This window comes from Squalius cephalus (assembly GCF_949319135.1).
Source record: "Squalius cephalus genome assembly, chromosome: 17".
NCBI classification, from domain to species: Eukaryota; Metazoa; Chordata; class Actinopteri; order Cypriniformes; family Leuciscidae; genus Squalius; species Squalius cephalus.
The window spans coordinates 9779620-9802885 of record NC_137138.1 but is presented as its reverse complement, the minus strand read 5'-3'; the positions used below and the strand labels follow the sequence as shown (position 1 = coordinate 9802885).

Below are 23266 nucleotides of genomic sequence, written 5' to 3'. Positions count from 1 at the left end.
GATTCACCCGCGTTCACTCCGAAGGAATCACTCACATGACCTGTGCACTTGTAATGACACATCAAGGATGTTAAGAGGCTAAAAGCAGGTTTAAAACTTGCCCCATTGAAGTCAACAGGGTGCAAATTTTAAAAAGAGGATAACACGGTGTAGGCAACACCGATTTTTGTCGTTGTTCTCTGTATTGACAGCACTCCAAATGTACAAAAAAATTGACCGGAGTTCTCCTTTAAGGGGGCAAATATTGCCCCTTGCTGTAAAGGGTGTGACTGCTGAAAGGGGGTACACAGAAGGATGTTAAAAGCCTTACGATACTCTAAAAAGTTTGAGAACTTAACTGTACAAATGGTAGCTAATGTTTACAAAAATGTTTAATTTTTCATTTTGGTTGTATTGTGTTTTCATTTGATGCATTAGAACAAAGTGTGAAGAAAACAAAAATCTTATAATATCTGACCTGGGCTGCATTCAGCCCTGACAAAAAGTTTAAAAACGTAAAGAGTAAGAGATGTTCGGTTCACGACCACGATCTGTCACGTCACATTTACAACGCTATTGTTTGAGTTTTGTAATAAAATTGACAGAATCTGAGAGCTGAGAATTTGTTTCCTATCAAAAGTAACCTGCTCTGTCTAGTCTGTCAGTGAATGAGTGAGAGTTGGCAACCCTGCTCTCTCTGCTCAGTGTCGGTTATCTTATAGCCAAAATATCGCCATATAACAGAGGTAGAATTTTTTCTGGCCACCAGTTCAGTGTCCGTCTGCTCGGCATCCATCTTCACCTGTCACGACACCTGTCAGTTTTTTACATTGAGTTTTGGTGTGATTTTGAATCCAGACCTCAGTGTGTTGATTATTTTGGTTTCCATTGACTGTTGTGACATAAAGATTGTTTAAATTTAATATAACATAACTATAACATTGTCAAACAATCTGCTTTGTTAAACAATATCAGCTCAGGTTTTCTGCCTACATGTATCATATACACTATATATATTCTTTCTCCATGTTTTGTTCCAGTTGGTTGTGGCTTTCCTGTGAAATCCTGCCTAATTCAGCCATAAAGGGTCAAGATAGCACCAATGTTTGTTCTATCTAATGGTGTTACTGCAGTGTTATGGGTTATGTGACCATGCCAGAGGAACAGACTTCACATTTCTCAACAATATTTCTAGATAACTGTATTAATGTGGTGCAAGGGTATCAAACATTTCCTGGAGGGCCACTGTCATGCAGAGTTCAGCACCAACCATAATTAAACATACCTGAACCAGCTAATCAAGGCCTTTTAGCCAGAAAAAGCGTAACGACTGCTAAGGCTGCGGTACGCAGGGAAGAAGACAAGGCTGTTTTTAATGGATGTCAATGGAGGAGAGGCTTCACCACGCTGAATAAACCACTCTTGAGATGAAATAGCATATCATTTAATGAATCGACAGCTCATCGGTTAATCTTCAACATGTTTGCTCTTAAACATTCGTTTTGGATTTATCTATTTTTAGAGTTTACACTGAAAAAAATGCTGTTTTATGAGAGAAGTCACGGACAATTGCGAGACAGGTATGATTCAGTTTAAGGCACTTCTCATTCATTTCCATGGTATCCGCAAACAGTGATTGACTGTCACACAACTCTGAACAAAATTCAATGACGTTCAGGCTGTAATGTGATTGGATATCAAGGCATACATGATCTAAGTTAACTATTATGCTTTTTCCAATGGTAGAGCCATGGCCCCTTGTATCTCCCAATGCTAAAAACTTCCTGGCAGGTGTTTTGGAGCTGGTTGGAGCTAAACTCTGCAGGACAGTGGCCATCCAGTAGTGGAGTTTGACACGTGATGTAGTGGAGCAGTTCTAGAGTTATCTAAGAATCTTGGAAATACTAATTAACTAAATTAACTGATAAGAAAATGTTGTCTTTAGTAAACTTTCTCTCTTCTAACTGGAGCACCAAACAACATTCTTTTGATGTCATGGCAAATACATAAAGAAAATAGGTTTTGATCATCATATATTTTGTTTATTGCATGAATCTTAGCATGATATTAACTGCTAAATGATTCTGTAGTCAGGTTAGCAGTGCTCAGCTCTCAGACAGTAGGGTAGCTGGCAAAGACGGTAGTCCAGTAGTAAACCATGCGCGTTCTCAACATCTGCTTTACACTGTTCTTGTTCATGCTGTTGTTGATGTCTATGTACTTGTGGCCAGTGCCGGCGAACTCGGGCCAGGCTACAGGAACACTGGACTCACCTTTGTTAGGGTCACTGAGGGAGAGAGAAAGAGACATTTTAGCTATCATTATGCACCACAAGTGGCACAGGGGTTATTATACTTAACTAAAACTAAAACAATTTATATAATATATATGGTAAATGGACTGCATTTATATAGCGCTTTGCTATTTCTACATTAATTTGGAGATTAACTGTGAATTTACTACATTATAAAATATATTAAAAACTTATAAAACTTAAGTGTTTTTAATCATGATTAATCAGAAAAAATGTGTGATTAATCTAGTTTTAATCGATTGACGGCACTAATATAATTAAATTATTATAGTTGCCTCTACACATTAAAGTAGAATAAGATGAAGTATTTTAATAATGTAAATATTTTTATGTTTATATACCCAGTTTGAGCAAAATTGGTCCAGTAGGCAATCATGTATTTGGAGACGTCACGATGGCGAGGAAAGTAGCCCAAAGGAGTCTCGAACGGCTTCCCAAACACATACTGCAGGTCGTCAGCGTGATCGGCACCCATCCAGAGTGGAAAGACAGGTATGCGAGAGGGCTCGGTGAACAGGTAGGAGTAGGTTCGTGCAGATCTAATGGAGAAAAAAGGTTGTTTTAAGGTTTCTACTATTCAGTTCACACTAGAGTTCAGTAAATAAGAAGATGAAGTCAGCTTACTTGGCATGGTCAGTGTGGAGATACAGGGTTGCTTGGGTTGGCACCAGGAAGATGTAGTCCGTCTCAATATCCACAATTGTTTTCTTAACATCCTTATCACTAGGGTTACTACCCCAATTGACCGTGTACTCCTGATAAGTTGCGGCACCAGCATCTTGTCCTCTAGCTTGAGACAGGGAAATCGAGAGAGCCCTGACATCTGCCCTGTTATAAATCAAAAGTAGGTTTTTTTTTTAATTATGCTGTTGTTTGGATTATTAAAGGCCCCATGAAACGACTAGAAAGGTGCAGTTTTTCTGCATAGGACACATCGGTTTGTCTCTTTGTTGAAAGGCCAGTTGCTTTTGGTTTACATCATTGTTTTTCCAGAAAACAAATTTAAATGTGTATATTCCCATACAGTAAAACACTGATAATAATAAAAAAAAAATTATCAAGTTGAGCAGCAAATTAAGAATATTAGAATGATCTCTGACAAATCATGTGACACTGAAGACTGAAGTAATGATTCTGAAAATTGTGCTTTGCCATCACAGGAATAAATTACATTTTAAAATATATTAAAATATAAAACAGTTATTTTAAATTGTAATAATATACTGCCCGGCCCCAAAAAAAAGAAGAAAAAAAGTTGCAGTTCAGATTGAAATAGGAAAATGCTTAAGAATCTATGGATCATTTTTGCAGTGGTTATTATGGAGTGTGTAGCTTTTCATTTCTTAAAGGTGCTCCAAGCGATGTCACGCATTTTTTAGGCTGAAACATTTTTTGTCACATACAGCAAACATCTCACTATCTACTAGCTGCCTGTCCCCTGAACACACTTTAAAAAAACGCTGTCTCTGTAGACAGCCCAGGCTCCACAAACGGCAACAAAAACAAACTGGGCCAACCTGCACCACGAAACATAACAAATAGTGTTCCAGCCAATAACCGACAAGAATGATTTGGGGGTGGGGGTTAGTGGGTGTGCACATGAAGGGGGGTGTGGGGAGTGGAGGAGAGAGAAGCATGAAGAGGGAAGTTAGCTAGAGGAGAGATGTCCTAGACAACGACTAACGTTAGAATTACATTGTCTTGAATTTTGATATGGCCGACACACAACCAAAGAGATGATGTTCTGATGAACAAATAGCAAAGAAGAGGGAAAAGGAGAAGGAATTCGCGAAGTCCCAAATTTACATTGGAAAAGCCTGTTTCAGGAAGCAGGAAGGGAGGGGGAGGGGATGGGATGAGAAGGAAGGAGGGTCGAGCTAGCCTCCTTTTGTTTGACAATACTTCAAACGTCAACAAGAAGTGACGTCACCCAACATCGCTTAGAGCACCTTTAAACAACCATGTAGGAAGACACATCATGTTCATACTCCAGGATAACAATGTCAAGATTAATCAGGATCAATATGTGAAAGACTGGTTGAGAGGGAGCATGAAGAATCATTTTCACACATGAATTGACACCTCTGAGTCCAGACCTTAAATTCATCTTTGGGATGTGCTGGAGGAGACTTTACAGAGTGCTGGACACTTGCACTGTCAATACATGATCTTGACCAAAAATTGATGCTCCTCTTGATGGAAATAAATGTTGTGATGTTCTTTCCATCAAGAGGTGCATACATTTTTGGTCCCAAATATAATTTATTTTTATTTAGAAAGTATTTTCCTTAAGTCAAGTCAAGTCAAGTATATTTGTATAGCGCTTTTCACAATACAGATTGTATCAAAGCAGCTTCACAGTATTAAATTAAAATAATACAACAAGGTTTGTTTCTAGTGGAATTTATTGATTGATAAAATTAAATTAAATATCCCCAAAATATCCCCAACTGAGCAAGCCAAAGGCAACAGTGGCAAGGAACCGAAAAACTCCATCAAGTGACCTAATGGTGACCTAAAACTCCATCAGGTGACCTAATGGAGAAAAAAAAAAAACCTTGGGAGAACCCAGCCTCAGTCGGGGGCCAGTTCTCCTCTGGCGTTTATGAACTAGAGACCGGATTTAACTGTAAGATTAAAATATTTAATGAATGCCTGTCTGAAGAGATGCGTCTTTAATCTAGTTTTAAACTGGGAGAGCGAGTCTGAGCAACAAACAGTATCAGGAAGACTATTCCAGAGTTTTGGAGCTAAATGTGAAAACGCTCTCCCTCCTTTGGTGGATCTGGATATCCTAAGTATGACCAAAAGCCTCGAATTTAGTGATCTTAAAGAGCGCGATGGATTATAGGGCGATAGATGATCCGTAAAATAGACTGGAGCTAAGCTGTTTAGGGCTTTATAAGTCAATAGCAATACCTTGTAATTAATACGGAACTTTATAGGTAACCAATGTAGTGATGTTAAAATCGGTGTTATATGATCATATTTTCTTGATCTAGTAAGAACTCTAGCGGCTGCATTTTGGACTAACTGTAGCTTGTTTATTGAGGATGCAGGACAACCAGCTAATAAAGCATTACAGTAATCTAGTCTCAAGGTCATGAATGCATGAACTTACTTTTCTGCATCAGAAACTGATAGCATATTACGTAGCTTAGCAATGTTTTTAAGGTGGAAAAAGGCTGTTTTTGTAACATATGAAATATGATTTTCAAAAGACAGGTTGCAATCTAGTATAACACCCAGGTCTTTTACTGTAGACTAGAGGATAAAGTAACAGGACATCCTACTATGTTAAAGTTGTATTGTGAGAGGTTTTGTGGGCGTTTTTTTTAACCGATAAGTAGTACTTTTGTCTTGTCTGGATTTAATAAAAGAAAATTACGCGTCATCCAATCTTTTATATCTTTAACACACTCTGTCAATTTGGATAATTTAGCGTTTTCATCCGGCCGTGATGAAATATATATTTGAGTGTCATCAGCATAACAATGGAAACTAATTCCATGTTTCCTTATAGTATTTCCAAGTGGCAGCATATATATTGATCCCTGCGGCACTCCATAGTTTACTGGAGTTATGATAATTTTTTCTCCATTTAAATAGACAAAATGGTAGCGGTCAGATAAGTATGATCTGAACCAGCTTAATGCTTGTCCTTGAACACCAGTATAATTTTGTAGTCGATCTAAGAGTATTGTGTGATCTATAGTATCGAACGCAGCACTAAGATCAATTAAAACTAATATTGAGATACAGCCTTGGTCAGAAGCTAAAAGTAAATCATTTGTGATTTTAACGAGTGCAGTTTCAGTGCTATGGTGCGGTCTGAATCCTGACTGAAACTTTTCATAGCAGACTTTTCAAACTTTTCATTTTCTTGCAAGAAAGAGCCCAGTTGAGCGGACACAACTTTTTCTAATATTTTAGACATAAATGGAAGATTTGAAATGGGTCTATAATTTGCTAGATTATATGGGTCAAATTGTGGTTTCTTAATGCGTGGTTTTTTAACTGCCAATTTAAATGTTCTTGGAACATGACCTAAAGATAAAGATGAGTTAATAATGTTGAGGAGAGGCTCTTCCATTATAGGTAACACTTCTTTCAGTAGTTTAGTTGGTATAGGATCTAATAAACATGTTGTTGTTTTAGATGAAGTGATAAGTTTATTTAACTCTTTTTGTTCTATAGTTGTAAAGCACTGTAATTGTTCTTGCGGGGTGATAATTGAGGCTGAATTATAAGGCGTGATTGAAGATTGAACGTTTACAATTGTGGTTCTGATGCTTTCTATTTTCTCAGTGAAGAAGTTCATGAAATCATTACTACTAAAATGTAACGGGATATTTTGTTCAGGTGACGTCTGTTTATTTGTTAGTCTAGCCACGGTGTTAAATAAAAACCTTGGATTGTTTTGGTTGTTTTATATTAGTTTGCGGAGGTGCTCAGCCCTGGCCGCTTTTAGGGCCTTTTTATAACGTGACATACTGTCTTTCCACGCTAGTGTAAAGACCTCTAAATTAGTTTGTTTCCATTTACTCTCTAAATTACGGGTTTCTCTCTTTAGAACATGCGTAGTATTGTTGTACCATGGTGCTTTCATTTTCTCTCTGACCTTTTTTAATTTAATGGGTGCAACAATATCCAATGTTCTAGAGAGAATGGTGCTCATAGTGCTAGTTAGTTCTTATAGTTCATCTGTTTGTTTGGGTTCAGGCAGCAGCTGAGACAGATCAGATAAGCAATTTGAGAAATTATCTATGGTGGATGGAAGGATTGTTCTGCCTGGTCGATAACGCGGCGCAGCATGGCATATTACAGCAGTACGTAATATGCAAGTTACCATGTAATGGTCAGTAACATCATCACTTTGTGGAATGATATCTATATTGGTTGGATCGGTTCCATATGATATAATTAAATCGAGTGTATGATTAAGACGATGAGTGGGACCTTAAGCTGCACTTTTTTTCTTCTTCTTTTATATATATATATATATATTTTTTTTTTTTTATTATTATTTATTTTATTTTTTTTACAGATATTAAGCATATGTTGGAAATATATTGGGGCACAAATACATTGGAGTATGGGTCTGCTAAAGCTTACTTTTGCCAACTTTTAACTTTAAATAGTACACTAACATGTAGATGGCCTCGAAGCTAACATACATAAACAAACGCCACAAAACTCTGCTTTTCTGGTTCTCTGGTTTTATGGGGTCTTTAAGAATTCTCAAAATGATTCCAGATGACTCTTTGATGTAGCACACTTACACAGGGGTGGACACCAGAGCATTGTTGACAGAGGGGACGTCAATGGTAGCAAAGATGTGGCCGTCCATGTCATTGACTCCAGCGATGTAGTCAATGTCAGCAGCATTTTGGAAAAGGGTTTCAGGCTCGCCGGGGATGAAGTCACCATCGATGACGGGGGACAGAGCCAGTTTGTGCACAATGGGATCTGGAAAAGATAGTCAGATTTGATATTTTGACTTTGCGTTGCATTTACTGTGGTTTAACCATTTTAAAGGGATTGTTATTATGTCATCATTTACTCACCTTCATGTCTTTCCAAACCTGCATGACTTTTATACACTGACTTCACTGGTATTCCCATTTTTGTAATTATATAGAAAAGAAAGACTAGTCGTGCAGGTTTGGAATGACATGAGAGTGAGTAAAAGATGACTGAATTTTAATTTTGGTTCAACTATTGCTATAGAAAGCATGTAAAGGGCTAAAACACAAGCAGCCACTCTGAATGTTCTTACCACTTGGAGATGTATTGAAGTCCACATTCCCAGCAAGAGTAACTTTCTTTGGATCTGCATTCTTCAGACAAGCCACCATCCCACTATCAGTGGGACATCCTACCTTCTTTGCGATCTAAAGGTGCACACACAATTTTTTTTTACCCATATAGTTTTGAAGAAATAATTGTACCTTTAGAAATAAACCAAGTTGTGATATCTATTCATCAATTATTAACTGACAAAAATCATTGAAATGCCAGTCTGTATGTGAAACAGAACAGGCGACTTCACTAAGTAAACACTTGCAAGTGCACAGTAAAGTGTTTCGCAAAAGGTTGGGAATGAGAGTAAACAAACCCCTGAGGATTTTGGGACCACTATATATCAAATGCTAGTACTGTACACAATGCACTAGGTCTGCATATTCAGCAATGTGGGACATTCATGAAGATGATGCTCACTTTCTCAGCAGCTGGTCGTGGATTTCTGTTGACGGCCCAAGGACAGAGAGCAACACCACTCTGTGAGATAGCTCTGCGGACCAGGCCCTTGTTTTTAGGGGAAAGAATCTGTGCAGGATGGGACACACAACAGACCTTAGAACCTTCAACCTTTATTATCAAGGACCTCTTATGGTTTTCATACCGATAATAAACCAAGCCCTCACGCAAACCTGTTGCCATTATCTAGCCAATTTATGAGGGCTACTTCAACAGTTTGCAATATTGTGAAGAAATTTTCAAAAATAACCTCATCCTAGCAAACATAGCCAGACCAGCACATGTACACACACTCATTAAAATGTAATGTATAAGCCTGCAAGCAGAATATTGTTTTGTTTTTTTCTTCATGTAGCACCTGGAAGTTTACGCTGGCTCCACCTGCTGACTCGCCAAAGACAGTGATGTTGTCTGGATTGCCACCGAAAGCTCTGATGTTCCTGTGTACCCAAGCGATAGCGGCGTGCTGATCCCACAGGCCATAGTTTCCTATCGACCAGGACATGCTCTGATCATCATCAAGATCGCAATCAATTGTAAGCAGATCTCTTGCTTTTATAATGGCCTTTGCTTATATGAAGTGGCGAACACGTAAGACCTCCTAAGATTATTGTAGGGTGAGTTACATTTGATTGTAACAGAGGAGGATTGGGAGCAGGTCTGGAGTCAGGCGAATAAGATCTCTGTCTGCAACAGGGCCAGATCTATTCAGCTCAGGACATAGAATGCACATCACACCGTTCCTTAGAAGTAAATTTGACACAAGCAATTCTGCATTATGTCTAAAATGTTAAGTGGAAGTGGGACACAATATTCATTGCATTAGGATTTACTGGTCAAAAGTTGTTCAATATATGAGTGAAATGTTTGGAGTAGAGTTACAGTTGGACCCCTTGCCTTTGATTTTAGGTCTTCCAAATATACTTTTGCCAAACAGATTCGCTAGACGATTATTTGACATCCTACCGTGATGTATCATATTTGTATGACTTGTATTCAAATGAAATTTACCAGGTGCGTCAGCATCTCCGCTGCTGAGGAATCCGAGGGCTCCGACACGGTAGTTGAACGTCACCACGATTACATTTCCTCTGTCTGCAATCTCCTGTCCATCATAAAGGTAGTTGTTCAAGAAGTTTGCACCCATCCCACCACCCATCAGGAAGCCACCACCATAGATGAACACCATAACAGGCAAATTGGTAGACACTGCAAAAAATGAGGTTTCAAGCCAGACAAGATAAATTTATCCATTTGACTACATATTTGTAACTTAAAATGTTATTCTTAAACGGCTAGTTCACTCAAATATGACTACATATTTGTTAAAATGTTGTTCTCTAGTTCATCAAAAAATTTAATTCTGTCAAAATGTTCCCATCAAACACAGTCAAAACAACATTGGACCCCAATGACTTTCATTATTATGGACAAAAATGTTTTGCGCAAGTCATACAAGTTTGGAATGACATGAGGGTGAGTAAATGATCACAGCATTTTCATTTTTTTGGTAAACGATCCCTTTAACATATTTTTTTTGTGATTGTCTTGTGAATTATAACAGGTTTGCGTTACCGGAATTTCCCTGAGGGACCCAGATGTTCAGGTAGAGACAGTCCTCAGTGCCCAGGACTTCTTTACCGACAATATTGAGCTGCATACACCTATTTCCATACTCAGTGGCTTTCAGGACGCCTGTGCAGGTAGAGTCAGCAAGAGTACACTGTTAATACACTCACTCACTCATTTTAGACCCTAGCTAGGCCTGATAACCAGTGCCTAAAAAGGTCTAGACAAGCTTGCACGACAGACAGAGATACACACCATCCCAGCCTGGGTGACGAACCGGCTTCGCCAATCTGCCAGGTTTAGCAGCGAAAGGAATTCCCTTGAACACATCCACATGGCGGAAGAGTCCAACACTATGACTCTTTCCCTGTACCATCCCTCCCTCTGTGTACACAGATCCCAGCTGTTCACAATTAAATTTGGTTAGAAATTGCAGCATAGCATAGTATTTTGAGCATTTTAGCCACATTGTATGTAATTCTTTTTGCAGGAAAACCATAAAATACAAAATACTTTTCTATAGTATCAGGTTTAGATTTTTATTTAAAATACCAAGTTAAAATAAATGTGATAGGATCATATATTTTTTAATTGTTGATAATATTGCGTTACATTATATTATGCTTAAGAGTTATATTTATGTTTAACGCTTCATTATATTTATGTACGTTTATTCGTTTAGCTTAATAATGTATTAATAATGTAAATGTATATTGCTAAAGAACAAATAATCAAGTCAATTAATAAAAATTATATCTATTTTAATTTTAAAGGTGAACTAAGTAACTTTTTTTACCTTAACTGAACAGCTTCGGAGTCATTGGAATGGTTATATTACTTATTTCGGGTTGAATGGTGGTCGTTGCGCACCCCCCTGGTGCCCTTGAGCGGAAAATACGCACTTGCAACTTTGTGCCGGCGGGCCGCCGGCCACCGCGTCAGGAAGTCTCGCGTGATATCAGGTCTCGCGATGTAAACAATTGCTTTACAGCCAAAAGAAATCTGCTAAAATGCTGTCATTATTGCGCTCCCTCACGCTGTCCGAACCCGAATGAAGAAGACGTTTTAAAGAATGTCCCATCTGCTTTGATGTCGTTGATCTATAGCCTCTGGTGTCTGAGAATCACCAACGAGTTTTTACAACAGTGTTGTCAAATATCTATTCCGAAGCTGTGGGGGGAGCTCTAGAGAGAAACCTGCGAGCAAAAAGCGAGAATACAGCGAAGAAATCCCGAAGCTACTGAGTGCTGCTTTAATTGATAATGGGATATGAGAATATGAGATGGAAGGAAAAATTATATTTCAGTGTTTTTTTTTAGTTTGTTCTCTACTAAAACTTTTGCGTTTGTTTGCAAAACTGCATTGCAGATGCAGAATTTCACCAGGAAAAGTAAAAGTTTTTTTTATCATGTCCCCTTATGGGGCTAGATATTAAAGTTAAAATAGATACATTCTTAATTAACAGGCTTGATTATTTCTTCTTTATTAATATAATTAAGATAAAAAACAAACGATTATTTCCATGTTTTGTTTTGTTTTTTTATTATGCAACGTTATGGGAAGCGCATACTTACTATCTTTCTCCCGCTCTCTCTCCCACTCAAAAGCGCACACATACAGTAAGGATAAATGTGTTGTCGGCGCTGCTCTGATGATTTTATCAGTAAAATAGTTTAACAATTTAAAAGCAACATGGTGTTTAATTACTAGCGATGTATTAACGGAGCTGTTTTTGGGAGTAGCGACGCTGTTGACGAACATTGAGACAGATTCAGGTAATTCAAAAAGACTACGCTCTCTCTCTCTCTCTCTCTCTCTCTCTCTCTCTCTCTCTCTCTCTCTCTCTCTCTCTCATTACTGCTAGTGTCTGAAGTCTCAGTTTTCTAGCGCTAAAATTACGTTTTTGAATTAGCAACGGAGGTTTGGGATTATCAGATGCGTAAGAAATTAGTCCTATACACAAGAGCGTTTCCCGCTAAAATAATGCACACCCGAGGTGTAACCGCATTACCACCTCAATTCGTCGTCAATTATTCCTTACCTAATACATAAACATAATGAACTGTTAAGCATAATAAGATTTAAGCATATCATAACTTACAGAAGCTGCATTTGCTGTCCCCAGGATGAGGGCAACAGAGATGAAAACTCCCAGCATCGCCATCATCAGATAGTGCCGTGGCTGCAAGTGTGGCACTGAAGGGAATTCTGTCCGCTTTTATAAATTCAAACCCAATTTTATATCTCTGTTCTCAGTTTTTCCAAAGTCATATCTTACCCCAAAATATACTAGATTACACCGTCTATCTAGTGATTGGACAACATGTGTGCAGTTGTGAAAACTCTCACAGAAACACATTTCTTTTTCCATTATAGAGAAATATTTATGAATGATAAAACATTTGTGCCACCTTGCAGAATAATGGCAAAGACTTTTGTCAACCAAAGCAATAAACCAGTCTATTCACCATCTGACAAAGTTTCTGCATTTACAATACGGGCTAGTTGTCACATTCATTTTCTCTATATTGGAGATTTCTCAGGGTTGATTTATTTTTGAAATCTACTTTCTGTATAAATGCAACTTATATTTTTGGCAAAAAAAAAAGAAACACCTTTAGGGTCAGTATGATTCTTTAAATGTTGATGTTTGAACGCAAAAATAAATTTTTGTAAAATATTATTACAATGTAAATGTTTATATTCATGAATTTTCAGCATCATTACTTCAGTGTCACATGACCCTTTAGAAATCATTATAAAATGCTGATTTGCTGCTCAAAAAACATTTCTTATTATTATTAATGTTGAAAACGCAACCCTGCTCTCTCTGCTCTCTCTGCTCAGTGTCGGTTATCTTATAGCCAAAATATCGCCATATAACAGAGGTAGAATTTTTTCTGGCCACCAGTTCAGTGTCCGTCTGCTCGGCATCCATCTTCACCTTTTCTCCGCATTGCACACCGGAAAAAGTCACGACATGACCATACGCGCCACAGTCTAAACCGAAAATTACTGGTCTTCTTTTTATTAGCGGTGTAGAAAATGTGCAAACAGCTCTCAGAGAGAATTGGTTGTCATGTCCACACATGCATTTATTTATTTAATAAAATCGCAGCATTTCACGTCATATAATCGCATAGGCTTGACATCGCAATTGCGATATGATTAATCGTGCAACACTACTTGCTTTGGTGCAAATGAAAGTGACAACAGGTGCACTGGAGAGGCAACAGCAAGACAACCCCCCAAAAGTTAATGATTTAGCAGGTGGTGGCCATAGACCATTGTTCTCTCCTTATTCTTCCTGACTGATTTGTCTTTAGTTTTGTTAGGGTCCTTGTCCCTGTCTGTAGCATAAGGCATTACCTTCAACCCAATCAGGTTGCACAGGCAGTCCTGCTCCTCCAGGATTGCACATCCATATGTGCCGTCGCAAGGAGGTTTGGTGTGTCTCCCAGCACAGTTTCAAGAGCATGGAGGAGATACCGGGAGACCGGTTTGGTGATGGGTCAGTAATGGTCTGGGGACCACGTGCTAGCCAATGGTTTTCTTACCACTGTTAGGTACAGGGATGAAATCCTCAGAGCCATTGTCAGACCTTATGCTGGTGCATTGGGCCCTGGGTTTTTCCTGGTGCATGGTAATGCCCAGTCTTATGTGGCTAGAGTGTGTAGGCAGTTTTTAGATGACGAAGGCATTGTTGCCATTGGCTGGCCGTCACATTCCCCAGACCTAAATCCAATTGAGCACCTCTGGGACATTATGGAGCATTCAAAGCCACCAAGTAGCACCACAGACTGTCCAGGAGCTCACTGATGCCCTGATCCAGGTCTGGGAGGAGATCCCCTGATCCAGGTCTGGGAGGAGATCCCCCAGGACACCATCTGCCATCTCATCAGGAGCTTGCCCAGACGTTGCCGTGAGTGCATAGAGGCTGGGGGCCATACACACTACTGACTTGCATGAGTTGCTGTAAATGAACTTAAAGCAAGTTGGATCAGCCTGTAACTTCAGTTTTTTACATTGAGTTTTGGTGTGATTTTGAATCCAGACCTCAGTGTGTTGATGATTTTGGTGTCCATTGACTGTTGTGACATAATTTTGTTCTTAACAAATTATAGAATGTATGTAAATAAAGATTGTTTAAATGTAATATTTCATTCATTGAGATCCATGCGTTTGTAACTCTTTTATGGTTTACAGCTCCATTAACTGTTACATCAACAAACAATCTGCTTTGTTAAACAATATCAGCTCAGGTTTTCTGCCTACATGTATCATCTACACTATATATATTCTTTATCCATGTGTTGTTCCAGTTGGTTGTGGTTTTCCTGTGAAATCCTGCCTAATTCAGCCATAAAGGGTCAAGATAGCACCAATGTTTGTTCTATCTAATGGTGTTACTGCAGTGTTATGGGTTATGTGACCATGCCAAAGGAACAGACTTCACATTTCTCAACAATATTTCTAGATAACTGTATTAATGTGGTGCAAGGGTATCAAACATTTCCTGGAGGGCCACTGTCATGCAGAGTTCAGCACCAACCATAATTAAACATACCTGAACCAGCTAATCAAGGCCTTTTAGCCAGAAAAAGCGTAGCGACTGCTAAGGCTGCGGTACGCAGGGAAGAAGACAAGGCCGTTTTTAATGGATGTCAATGGAGGAGAGGCTTCACAACGCTGAATAAACCACTCTTGAGAGGAAATAGCATATCATTTAATGAATCGACAGCTCATCGGTTAATCTTCAACATGTTTGCTCTTAAACATTCGTTTTGGATTTATCTATTTTTAGAGTTTACACTGAAAAAAATGCTGTTTTATGAGAGAAGTCACGGACAATTGCGAGACAGGTATGATTCAGTTTAAGGCACTTCTCATTCATTTCCATGGTATCCGCAAACAGTGATTGACTGTCACACAACTCTGAACAAAATTCAATGACGTTCAGGCTGTAATGTGATTGGATATCAAGGCATACATTATCTAAGTTAACTATTATGCTTTTTCCAATGGTAGAGCCATGGCCCCTTGTATCTCCCAATGCTAAAAACTTCCTGGCAGGTGTTTTGGAGCTGGTTGGAGCTAAACTCTGCAGGACAGTGGCCATCCAGTAGTGGAGTTTGACACGTGATGTAGTGGAGCAGTTCTAGAGTTATCTAAGAATCTTAGAATTGATGTTAACTGATAGAAAATGTTGTCTTTGTAAACGTTCTCTTAGCAAACTGGAGCACCAAACAGCATTCTTTTGATGTCATGGCAAATAAATAAAGAAAAACTGGTTTTGATCATTATATATTTTGTTTATTGCATGAATCTTAGCATGATATTAACTGCTAAATGATTCTGTAGTCAGGTTAGCAGTGCTCAGCTCTTCTGGACAGTAGGGTAGCTGGCAAAGACGGTAGTCCAGTAGTGTACCATGCGCGTTCTCAACATCTGCTTCACACTATTCCTGTTCATTTTGTTGTTGATGTCTATGTACTTGTGGCCAGTGCCGGCGAACTCGGGCCAGGCTACAGGAACACTGGACTCACCTTTGTTAGGGTCACTGTGAGGTAGAGAGAAAGAGACAAAGAAACATTTTAGCTATCAATATGCACCACAAGTGACACAAGGGTTATTATACTTAACTAAAACCATTAAACAATATTTTTGTTACTTACAAATGTTAATTTATTTAAAAATATATTTAATTTAGTTTAACTTGATCTATTAAAAAAACAAACTAAAACTGAAATAAATATTAATAAAAACGATCCCAGGGGTGTCCAAACCTGCTCCTGTAGGGCCGCTGTCCTGCAGAGTTTAGCTCCAAATTGCCTCAACACACCTGCCTGAAAGTTTTTTATTCTGCCTATGATTAGCTGGTTCAGGTGTGTTTAATTGGGGTTGGAACTAAACTCTACAGGACAGTGGACCTCCAGGAGCAGGTTTGGACACCCCTGAACTATACAGACATTTTAAAAAAAGAAAACTAACTAATACAAATTTCAAAAACACAACAAAATTTACAGATCCCCTAAAAAATATGCGACGGTAGGAAAAATTATATTTCAATGATTTTGCATTCTCTCAAAAATGTTTTGCATTACACCAAGAAACTTTGTTCTCTCACAAAACTTTTGAGTTCTTTGCAAGCAAACGCATTTTCTCGGGGGAACACGAAAGTTTTGTGAGGGAACGCAAAAGATCAGCGACGGAACGCAAAAGAATGCAAAAGTTTAGTAAAAGAACGCAAAAGCTTTGCGAGCAAATGCGGAGACTTTCAGAAGAAATGTTTTGTGAGCGATCGCAAAGTTTTTCCGGGGAAAGCAAAAGTTTTTAAATATAATTTTTCCTCTCATCTAATTTTTTTACACCACCATGTCCCGTTTAGAGGCTCTGTATTTTAAATTACTAAAACTATATCGGAAATTAAAATGAAATGGGAAACAAAATTATAATAGTATCTCCATTCTCCAATTTTCAATATCTATAACTATAGATAAGCCTTGTTTTGTAGTACTCTTATATTATATATATTTTAATGTTTATAGTTGCATCTACACATTAAAGTGGAATAACATGAAGTATTTTAATATTGTAAGTATTTTTATGTTTATATACCCAGTTTGAGCAAAATTGGTCCAGTAGGCAATCATGTATTTGGAGACGTCACGATGGCGAGGAAAGTAGCCCAAAGGAGTCTCAAACGGCTTCCCAAACACATACTGCAGTTCATCAGCGTGATCGGCACCCATCCAGAGTGGAAAGATAGGCATGCGAGAGGGCTCGGTGAACAGGTAGGAGTAGGTTCGTGCAGATCTAATGGAGAAAAAAGGTTGTTTTAAGGTTTCTACTATTCAGTTCACACTTTAGAGTTCAGTAAATAAGAAGATGAAGTCAGCTTACTTGGCATGGTCAGTGTGGAGGTACAGGGCCGCTTGGATTGGCACCAGGAAGATGTAGTCCGTCTCAATATCCACAACTGTTTTCTTAATATCCTTATCACTAGGCTTACTACCCCAATTGACCGTGTACTCCTGATAAGTTGCGACACCAGCGTCTTGTCCTCTAGCTTCAGACAGGGAAATCGAGAGAGCCCTGACATCTTCCCTGTTATAAATCAAAAGCAGTTTTTTTTAAATTATGCTGTTGTTTGGATTATTAAAGGCCCCATGAAACGACTAGACAGGTGCAGTTTTTCTGCATAGGACACATCGGTTTGTCCCTTTGTTTAAAGGCCAGTTGCCTTTAGCTTACAACACTGTTTTTCCAGAAAACAAAGATTGGCATTTTTATATGTGTATATTCTCATACAGTAAAACATACTGAATGTACTACCGTTTAAAAGTTTGGAATCAGTACAATTTAAAAAAAAAATTTTTTTTTAATGCATCAGGAAGGATTCATTAAATTGATAAGCTACCATACATAAACAAAAGCCACAAAACTCTGTCTCTGGTTTTATGGGGTCATTCAAAATTCTCAAAATGATTCCAGATGCAGACTGATCTCATGAAATGGCGTATGTATGACACGCCAATTCGTATTTTCATTTTTGGCGTGTTATCAACACGCATAATCGCATTTCAGCGTGTTTATCAACGCCGTTGATTTACGTTACATTACTGTATATAAATATATATGACCTACCCCAACCGCGTCCCTAAACCTACCCATCACTCGGGTTAATACCATTTATGAGTGTTCCCCTACCAACGTAGGAAAATAAATATTGCTCCCCAGATGTAGATATACATTTTCCTCCGTTTCGCTCGGACATTTAACGGCGTACACATACACGCGGAATCACTCGGACGTTTAACGGCGTACACATACACGCGCGTGGACATACACGCGGAAAGCTCAAAATGCGTATAAATAACACGCCACGCCACTTGACTTGAAAGTGGCGTGTATGTTTACGCAAAGTCATGATGTCATGTTGCCAGATGACTCTTTGATGTAGCACACTTACACAGGGGTGGACACCAGAGCATTGTTGACAGAGGGGACGTCAACGGTAGCAAAGATGTGGCCGTCCATGTCATTGACTCCAGCGATGTAGTCAATGTCAGCAGCATTTTGGAAAAGGGTTTCAGGCTCGTCGGGGATGAAGTCACCATCGATGACGGGGGACAGAGCCAGCTTGTGCACAATGGGATCTGGAAAAGATAGATTTGATCTTTTGACTTTGCGCAAACCTGCATGACTTTTATACACTGACTTGTTCACTGGTATTCCCAGTAAAAGAACGACTAGTTGTTCAGGTTTGGAACGACATGAGAGTGAGTAAAAGATGACTGAATTTTAATTTTGGTTCAACTATTGCTATAGAAAGCATGTAAAGGGCTAAAACACAAGCAGCCACTTTGAATGTTCTTACCACTAGCAGATGTACTCAAGTCCACATTCCCAGCAAGAGTAACTTTCTTTGGATCTGTCATCTTCAGACAAGCCACCATTCCACTATCAGTGGGACATCCTACCTTCTTTGCGATCTAAAGGTGCACACACAATTTTTGTTGTGATATCTATTCATTAATTATTAACAAATCAAAATCATTGAAATACCAGTCTGTATGTGAAACAGAACAGGCGACTTCACTTAATAAACACTTGTAAGTGCACAGTAAAGTGTTTCGCAAAAGGTTGGGAATGAGAGTAAACAAACCCCTGAGTATTTTGGGACCACTATATATCAAATGCTAGTACTGTACACAATGCACTAGGTCTGCGTATTCAGCAATGTGGGACATTCATGAAGATGATGCTCACTTTCTCAGCAGCTGGTCGTGGATTTCTGTTGACGGCCCAAGGACAGAGAGCAACACCACTCTGTGAGATAGCTCTGCGGACCAGGCCCTTGTTTTTAGGGGAAAGAATCTGTGCAGGATGGGACACACAACAGACCTTAGAACCTTCAACCTTTATTACCGAGGACCTCTTATGGTTTTCATACCGATAATAAATCAAGCCCTCACGCAAACCTGTTGCCATTAGATTACATTATTTAGCCAATTTATGAGGGCTACTTCAACAGTTTGCTATATTGTGAAGACATTTTCAAAAATGACCTCGTCCTAGCAAACATAGCCAGACCCACACATGTACACCCACTCATTAAAATATATATTAAAAAATACATAAGCCTGCAAGCAGAATGTTTTTTAGTTTTTTTATGTAGCACCTGGAAGTTTACGCTGGCTGCACCTGCTGACTCGCCAAAGAGAGTGATGTTGTCTGGATTGCCACCGAAAGCTCTGATGTTCCTGTGTACCCAAGCGATAGCGGCGTGCTGATCCCACAGGCCATAGTTTCCTATCGACCAGGACATGCTCTGATCATCATTTAAATACTATAATCAATTAATCAACCCATACATATACAATGTCTATACAGTGGAGTCAAGTCAACAAGTCTACGGAGCATAGTGATGGGAAAAATGAGTTATGCTTTTGTGTTCTCTTGCAAAAAATTTGTGTTCCCAAGAAACTTTGCTTTTGTTCACGAACCTTTCGCATTCCCCTGAGAAACTTTGCAAAGTTTTTCGAGGGAATGCTACGGAGCCTCTAAAGTGGCATGGTGAAGGAAATGATTTGCCAAAGCTTTTGCGTTATCTCACAAAACCTTTGCGTTTCCCAAAGAAACTTTGCGTTCCCTTGCAAAAACTTTTGCGTTACGCCGTGAAACTTTGCATTCGCTCGCAAAGACTCAAAAGGTTTTGCGAGCGAATGCAAAATTTCTCGGGAGAACACAAAAGCATTGACATTATTTTTCCTCCCATCTCATATTTCTTTCCACCTATATGTCCCTTTAGGGGCTCCGTAGAATACAATACATTTGCGAGAGAAAGCAAAAGTATCGCAAGCCAATGCAAAGTTTACTAATGAAGCCCCTAAATGGACATAGTGATGAAAAAATATGAGATGGGAGGAAAAATTATAATGCTTTTGCATTCTCTCTCAAATGTTCATAATTTTTTCACCGCTATTCCCCTTTAGGTGCTCCTTTCCTTTACAAATCTTTTGTGTTCCTCCAATAAATTTACGTTCGCTCGCAAAGAAGTTTTGCAAGTGATGCAAGTTTTCCTTGGGAATGAAAAAGATTTGCAAAGGAACGAAGCACCTAAAGGGGAATTGCGGTGAGAAAATTATGCCATCCCGAAAATTTTTGAATTCGCTCGCAATAACTCAAAAGTTTTGCAAGCAAACACAAAGTTTATACGGGGAACGCAAACATTTTGCAAGTGAACGCAAAGTTTCTCTGGGCTAACACAAAACTTTTGCAAGAGAACACAGGAGCATTAACAAATGATTTTTCCTCCCATCTAATTTTTTTTTATCACCATGCCCTTTTAGGGGCTTTGTAATTTTGATAAGATTAAAAAAAACGTTCTTTTACGTTCTATCCAAAAACAGTTAGTATGCACTTACAAAACAGTTGCGTTCCCCTTTGGGCTGCATATTTTTCCCTACCGTGATGTATCATATTTGTTTGACTTATATTCAAATGAAATTTACCAGGTGCGTCAGCATCTCCGCTGCTGAGGAATCCGAGGGCTCCGACACGGTAGTTGAACGTCACCACGATGACATTTCCTCTGTCTGCAATCTCCTGTCCATCATAAAGGTAGTTGTTCAAGAAGTTTGCACCCATCCCACCACCCATCAGGAAGGCACCACCATAGATCCACACCATAACAGGCAAATTGGTAGACACTGCAAAAAGGAGATTTAAGCCAGACATATTTGTTCAAATGTTATTCTCAAAGGGCTAGTTCATCAAAAATGAAAATTCTGTCAAAGTTTTCCCATCAAACACTGCAAAACAACAATGGGGTCCATTGACTTTCATTGTATGAACAAAAATGTTTCACGGAAGTCATACAGGTTGGTTTGGAATTACATGAGGGTGAGTAAATGATAACAAGATTTTTTTTTTTTTTTGGTAAATGATCCCTTTAACATACTTTTTTGTCTTGTGATTTAAAACAGGTTTGCGTTACCAGAACGTCCCTGAGGGACCCAGATGTTCAGGTAGAGACAGTCCTCAGTGCCCAGGACATCTTTACCAAGAATATTGAGCTGCATACACCTATTTCCATACTCAGTGGCTTTCAGGACGCCTGTGCAGGTAGAGTCAGCAAGAGTACACTGTTAATACACTCACTCACTCATTTTAGACCCTAGCTAGGCCTATTAACCAGTGCCTAAAAAGGTCTAGACAAGCTTGCACGACAGACAGGGATACACACCATCCCAGCCTGGGTGACGAACCGGCTTTGCCAATCTGCCAGGTTGAGCAGCGAATGGAATTCCCTTGAACACGTCCATATAGCGGAAGAGTCCAACACTACGACTCTTTCCCTGTACCATCCCTCCCTCCGTGTGCACAGTTCCCAGCTGCAACATGTTCACAATTAAATTGACTAGAAATTGCAGCATATAGTATTTTGAGCATTTTAGCCACTTCCTGCCAGTGTCAGGTTTAGATATCCTGCATTTTTGTTCTCTACTAAAACTTTTACTTTTGCTCGTGAAACTGGATTGCAATACAGAATTTCTCTGGGAGAAGTAAAAGTTTTTACGTTCTCCTTAGGGGCTACTTATTAAAGTTAAAATAGATATCATTTTAATTAAAAGATTCATAATAAGACTTAGTATTATTTCTACTTTATTAAAGGCACAATGTGTAATTCTCGCCGCTAGAGGTCGCTTATTTAAATAAAAGGCTTAGCTTGATGACGCCGTGATTTAGCATGGGAGTCATTGTCATGGGAGTCAGAATCTGATGGGACTCGGGCAGACTTATATTCAAATGAAATAAACGTTCATGGATGAGCTAATGTATTAAAGATTTATTAACTTTACTGTAGTCTGAAGCAGGACGGGGCTGAAAAGCCACTGGAGAGGTACGAGGCCGTTGGAGCGATTGCTAAAGAGAGACAAGCGCGACACACAGCTTGAGAGCAGTGGAGCTTTTATTATGCCGCAGATGACCACTTCCTCTTTTTCCAGTTATGCGTATGTGTGGTAACGCAGCACTGTCTTATTATATTATTATTGAGTATGTTGAAAGTTACGTTATGATACTACTCTGCGTTTGCTGCTGCGGCTACTATGAGACACTTGTTGCACACTGCAGTAAGCTAGATCAATATTAGGCATGGTAAAACATGGTACTCGGGGTAAATCAAGAAAACGAGATTTAAACGTTAAGACTAACTGTGTTGAGCTATATAACAATGACTAGTTTTCTGTCGATGATTTTATCCAAACAGTTGCTCACCTGTCTAATAAAACGCATAATATATTAAAGCGTCTTTGGTGTTTCCATGGTTTCTACATAATAAAACAGGAAATCGAGGGTAACGCGGGTGTGATGTCATTGATAGGCGACGCATGGACACGGTCCATGTCCTAGTTAAAATGACTTATTTCTCTGGATTTAAACATTCTTGGAAATATCTGGGATAATGTAAGTAGCCTACACAAGTCAACAAAATATATAACACGGTTCTAGTGGTTTTTGGATATTTAATCCAAAAATCTTACATATTGTGCATTTAATATAATACTTAACAATAACTTCATTATTAAACAAAACTACTACACTAACTGTAAAGCATAATAAGTTAAACATGCATAACTTTCAAGCATATAATAATTCATGCATAGTATAAAAAGTCAGTTTTTCTTATTTTGAAATATGGCTATGAACTATTTAAATCCCCAAATTGACTATAAAGCTATTAAATACAAATCTTTAATTGAATTCATATCATAACTTACAGAAGCTGCATTTGCTGTCCCCAGGATGAGGGCAACAGAGATGAAAACTCCCAGCATCGCCATCATCAGATAATGGCTACATGTGTGGCACTGAAGGGAACTCTGTCCGCTTTTATAAACAGGCCAAATCATATCTCTGTTCCCAGGTGTTCCAAAGCCATATCTTACCAACTGTACACAGTCCCTTCTAATAACTGGACAACATGTGTGCAGTTGTGTTAAACTCTCACGAGAAATGTGTTCATTAGAACTTTGTGTAATCTTAATGACAGAAACCAATTTTCTTTTCCATTTCAGAGAAATATTTATGAATGATAAAAACATTTGAGCCACCTTGCAGAATAATTGCACAAAG

General features: G+C 38.8%; 2 protein-coding genes across 2 annotated transcripts; both read right to left on the bottom strand.

Annotated features, from left to right (window-relative positions):
• Positions 1-1997: 1997 nt before the first annotated feature.
• LOC307174421 (bile salt-activated lipase-like) lies at positions 1998-12331 on the bottom strand. The gene is made up of 11 exons (XM_079898217.1): positions 12225-12331; positions 10379-10526; positions 10130-10249; positions 9566-9763; positions 8913-9043; positions 8516-8623; positions 8073-8187; positions 7576-7762; positions 2918-3121; positions 2635-2832; positions 1998-2266 (listed from the first exon to the last, which is right to left on the bottom strand). The coding sequence occupies exons 1-11, from the start codon at positions 12288-12290 to the stop codon at positions 2092-2094; spliced, it is 1650 nt and encodes a 549-aa protein (XP_079754343.1). The 5' UTR covers positions 12291-12331; the 3' UTR covers positions 1998-2091.
• Positions 12332-15417: 3086 nt separating this feature from the next.
• On the bottom strand, positions 15418-22993 carry cel.2 (carboxyl ester lipase, tandem duplicate 2). The gene is made up of 11 exons (XM_079898209.1): positions 22912-22993; positions 21375-21522; positions 21126-21245; positions 20641-20838; positions 19308-19438; positions 18896-19003; positions 18504-18618; positions 18096-18282; positions 17027-17230; positions 16742-16939; positions 15418-15683 (listed from the first exon to the last, which is right to left on the bottom strand). The coding sequence occupies exons 1-11, from the start codon at positions 22975-22977 to the stop codon at positions 15500-15502; spliced, it is 1659 nt and encodes a 552-aa protein (XP_079754335.1). The 5' UTR covers positions 22978-22993; the 3' UTR covers positions 15418-15499.
• Positions 22994-23266: the final 273 nt, after the last annotated feature.

Bases quoted from the DNA above. Each gene is read 5' to 3' on its own strand.
- LOC307174421 (XM_079898217.1), bottom strand. From the start codon at position 12,290: ATGATGGCGATGCTGGGAGTTTTCATCTCTGTTGCCCTCATCCTGGGG. The intron at 10,527-12,224 runs GTAAGTTATGAT...AATTGTGAACAG, and splicing joins GGACAGCAAATGCAGCTTCT to CTGGGATCTGTGTACACAGA. The intron at 8,188-8,515 runs GTGAGCATCATC...GTGCACCTTTAG, and splicing joins CACGACCAGCTGCTGAGAAA to ATCGCAAAGAAGGTAGGATG.
- cel.2 (XM_079898209.1), bottom strand. From the start codon at position 22,977: ATGATGGCGATGCTGGGAGTTTTCATCTCTGTTGCCCTCATCCTGGGG. The intron at 18,283-18,503 runs GTAAGAACATTC...TATCTTTTCCAG, and splicing joins CTTGAGTACATCTGCTAGTG to ATCCCATTGTGCACAAGCTG. The intron at 16,940-17,026 runs GTAAGCTGACTT...TTTCTCCATTAG, and splicing joins CTCCACACTGACCATGCCAA to ATCTGCACGAACCTACTCCT.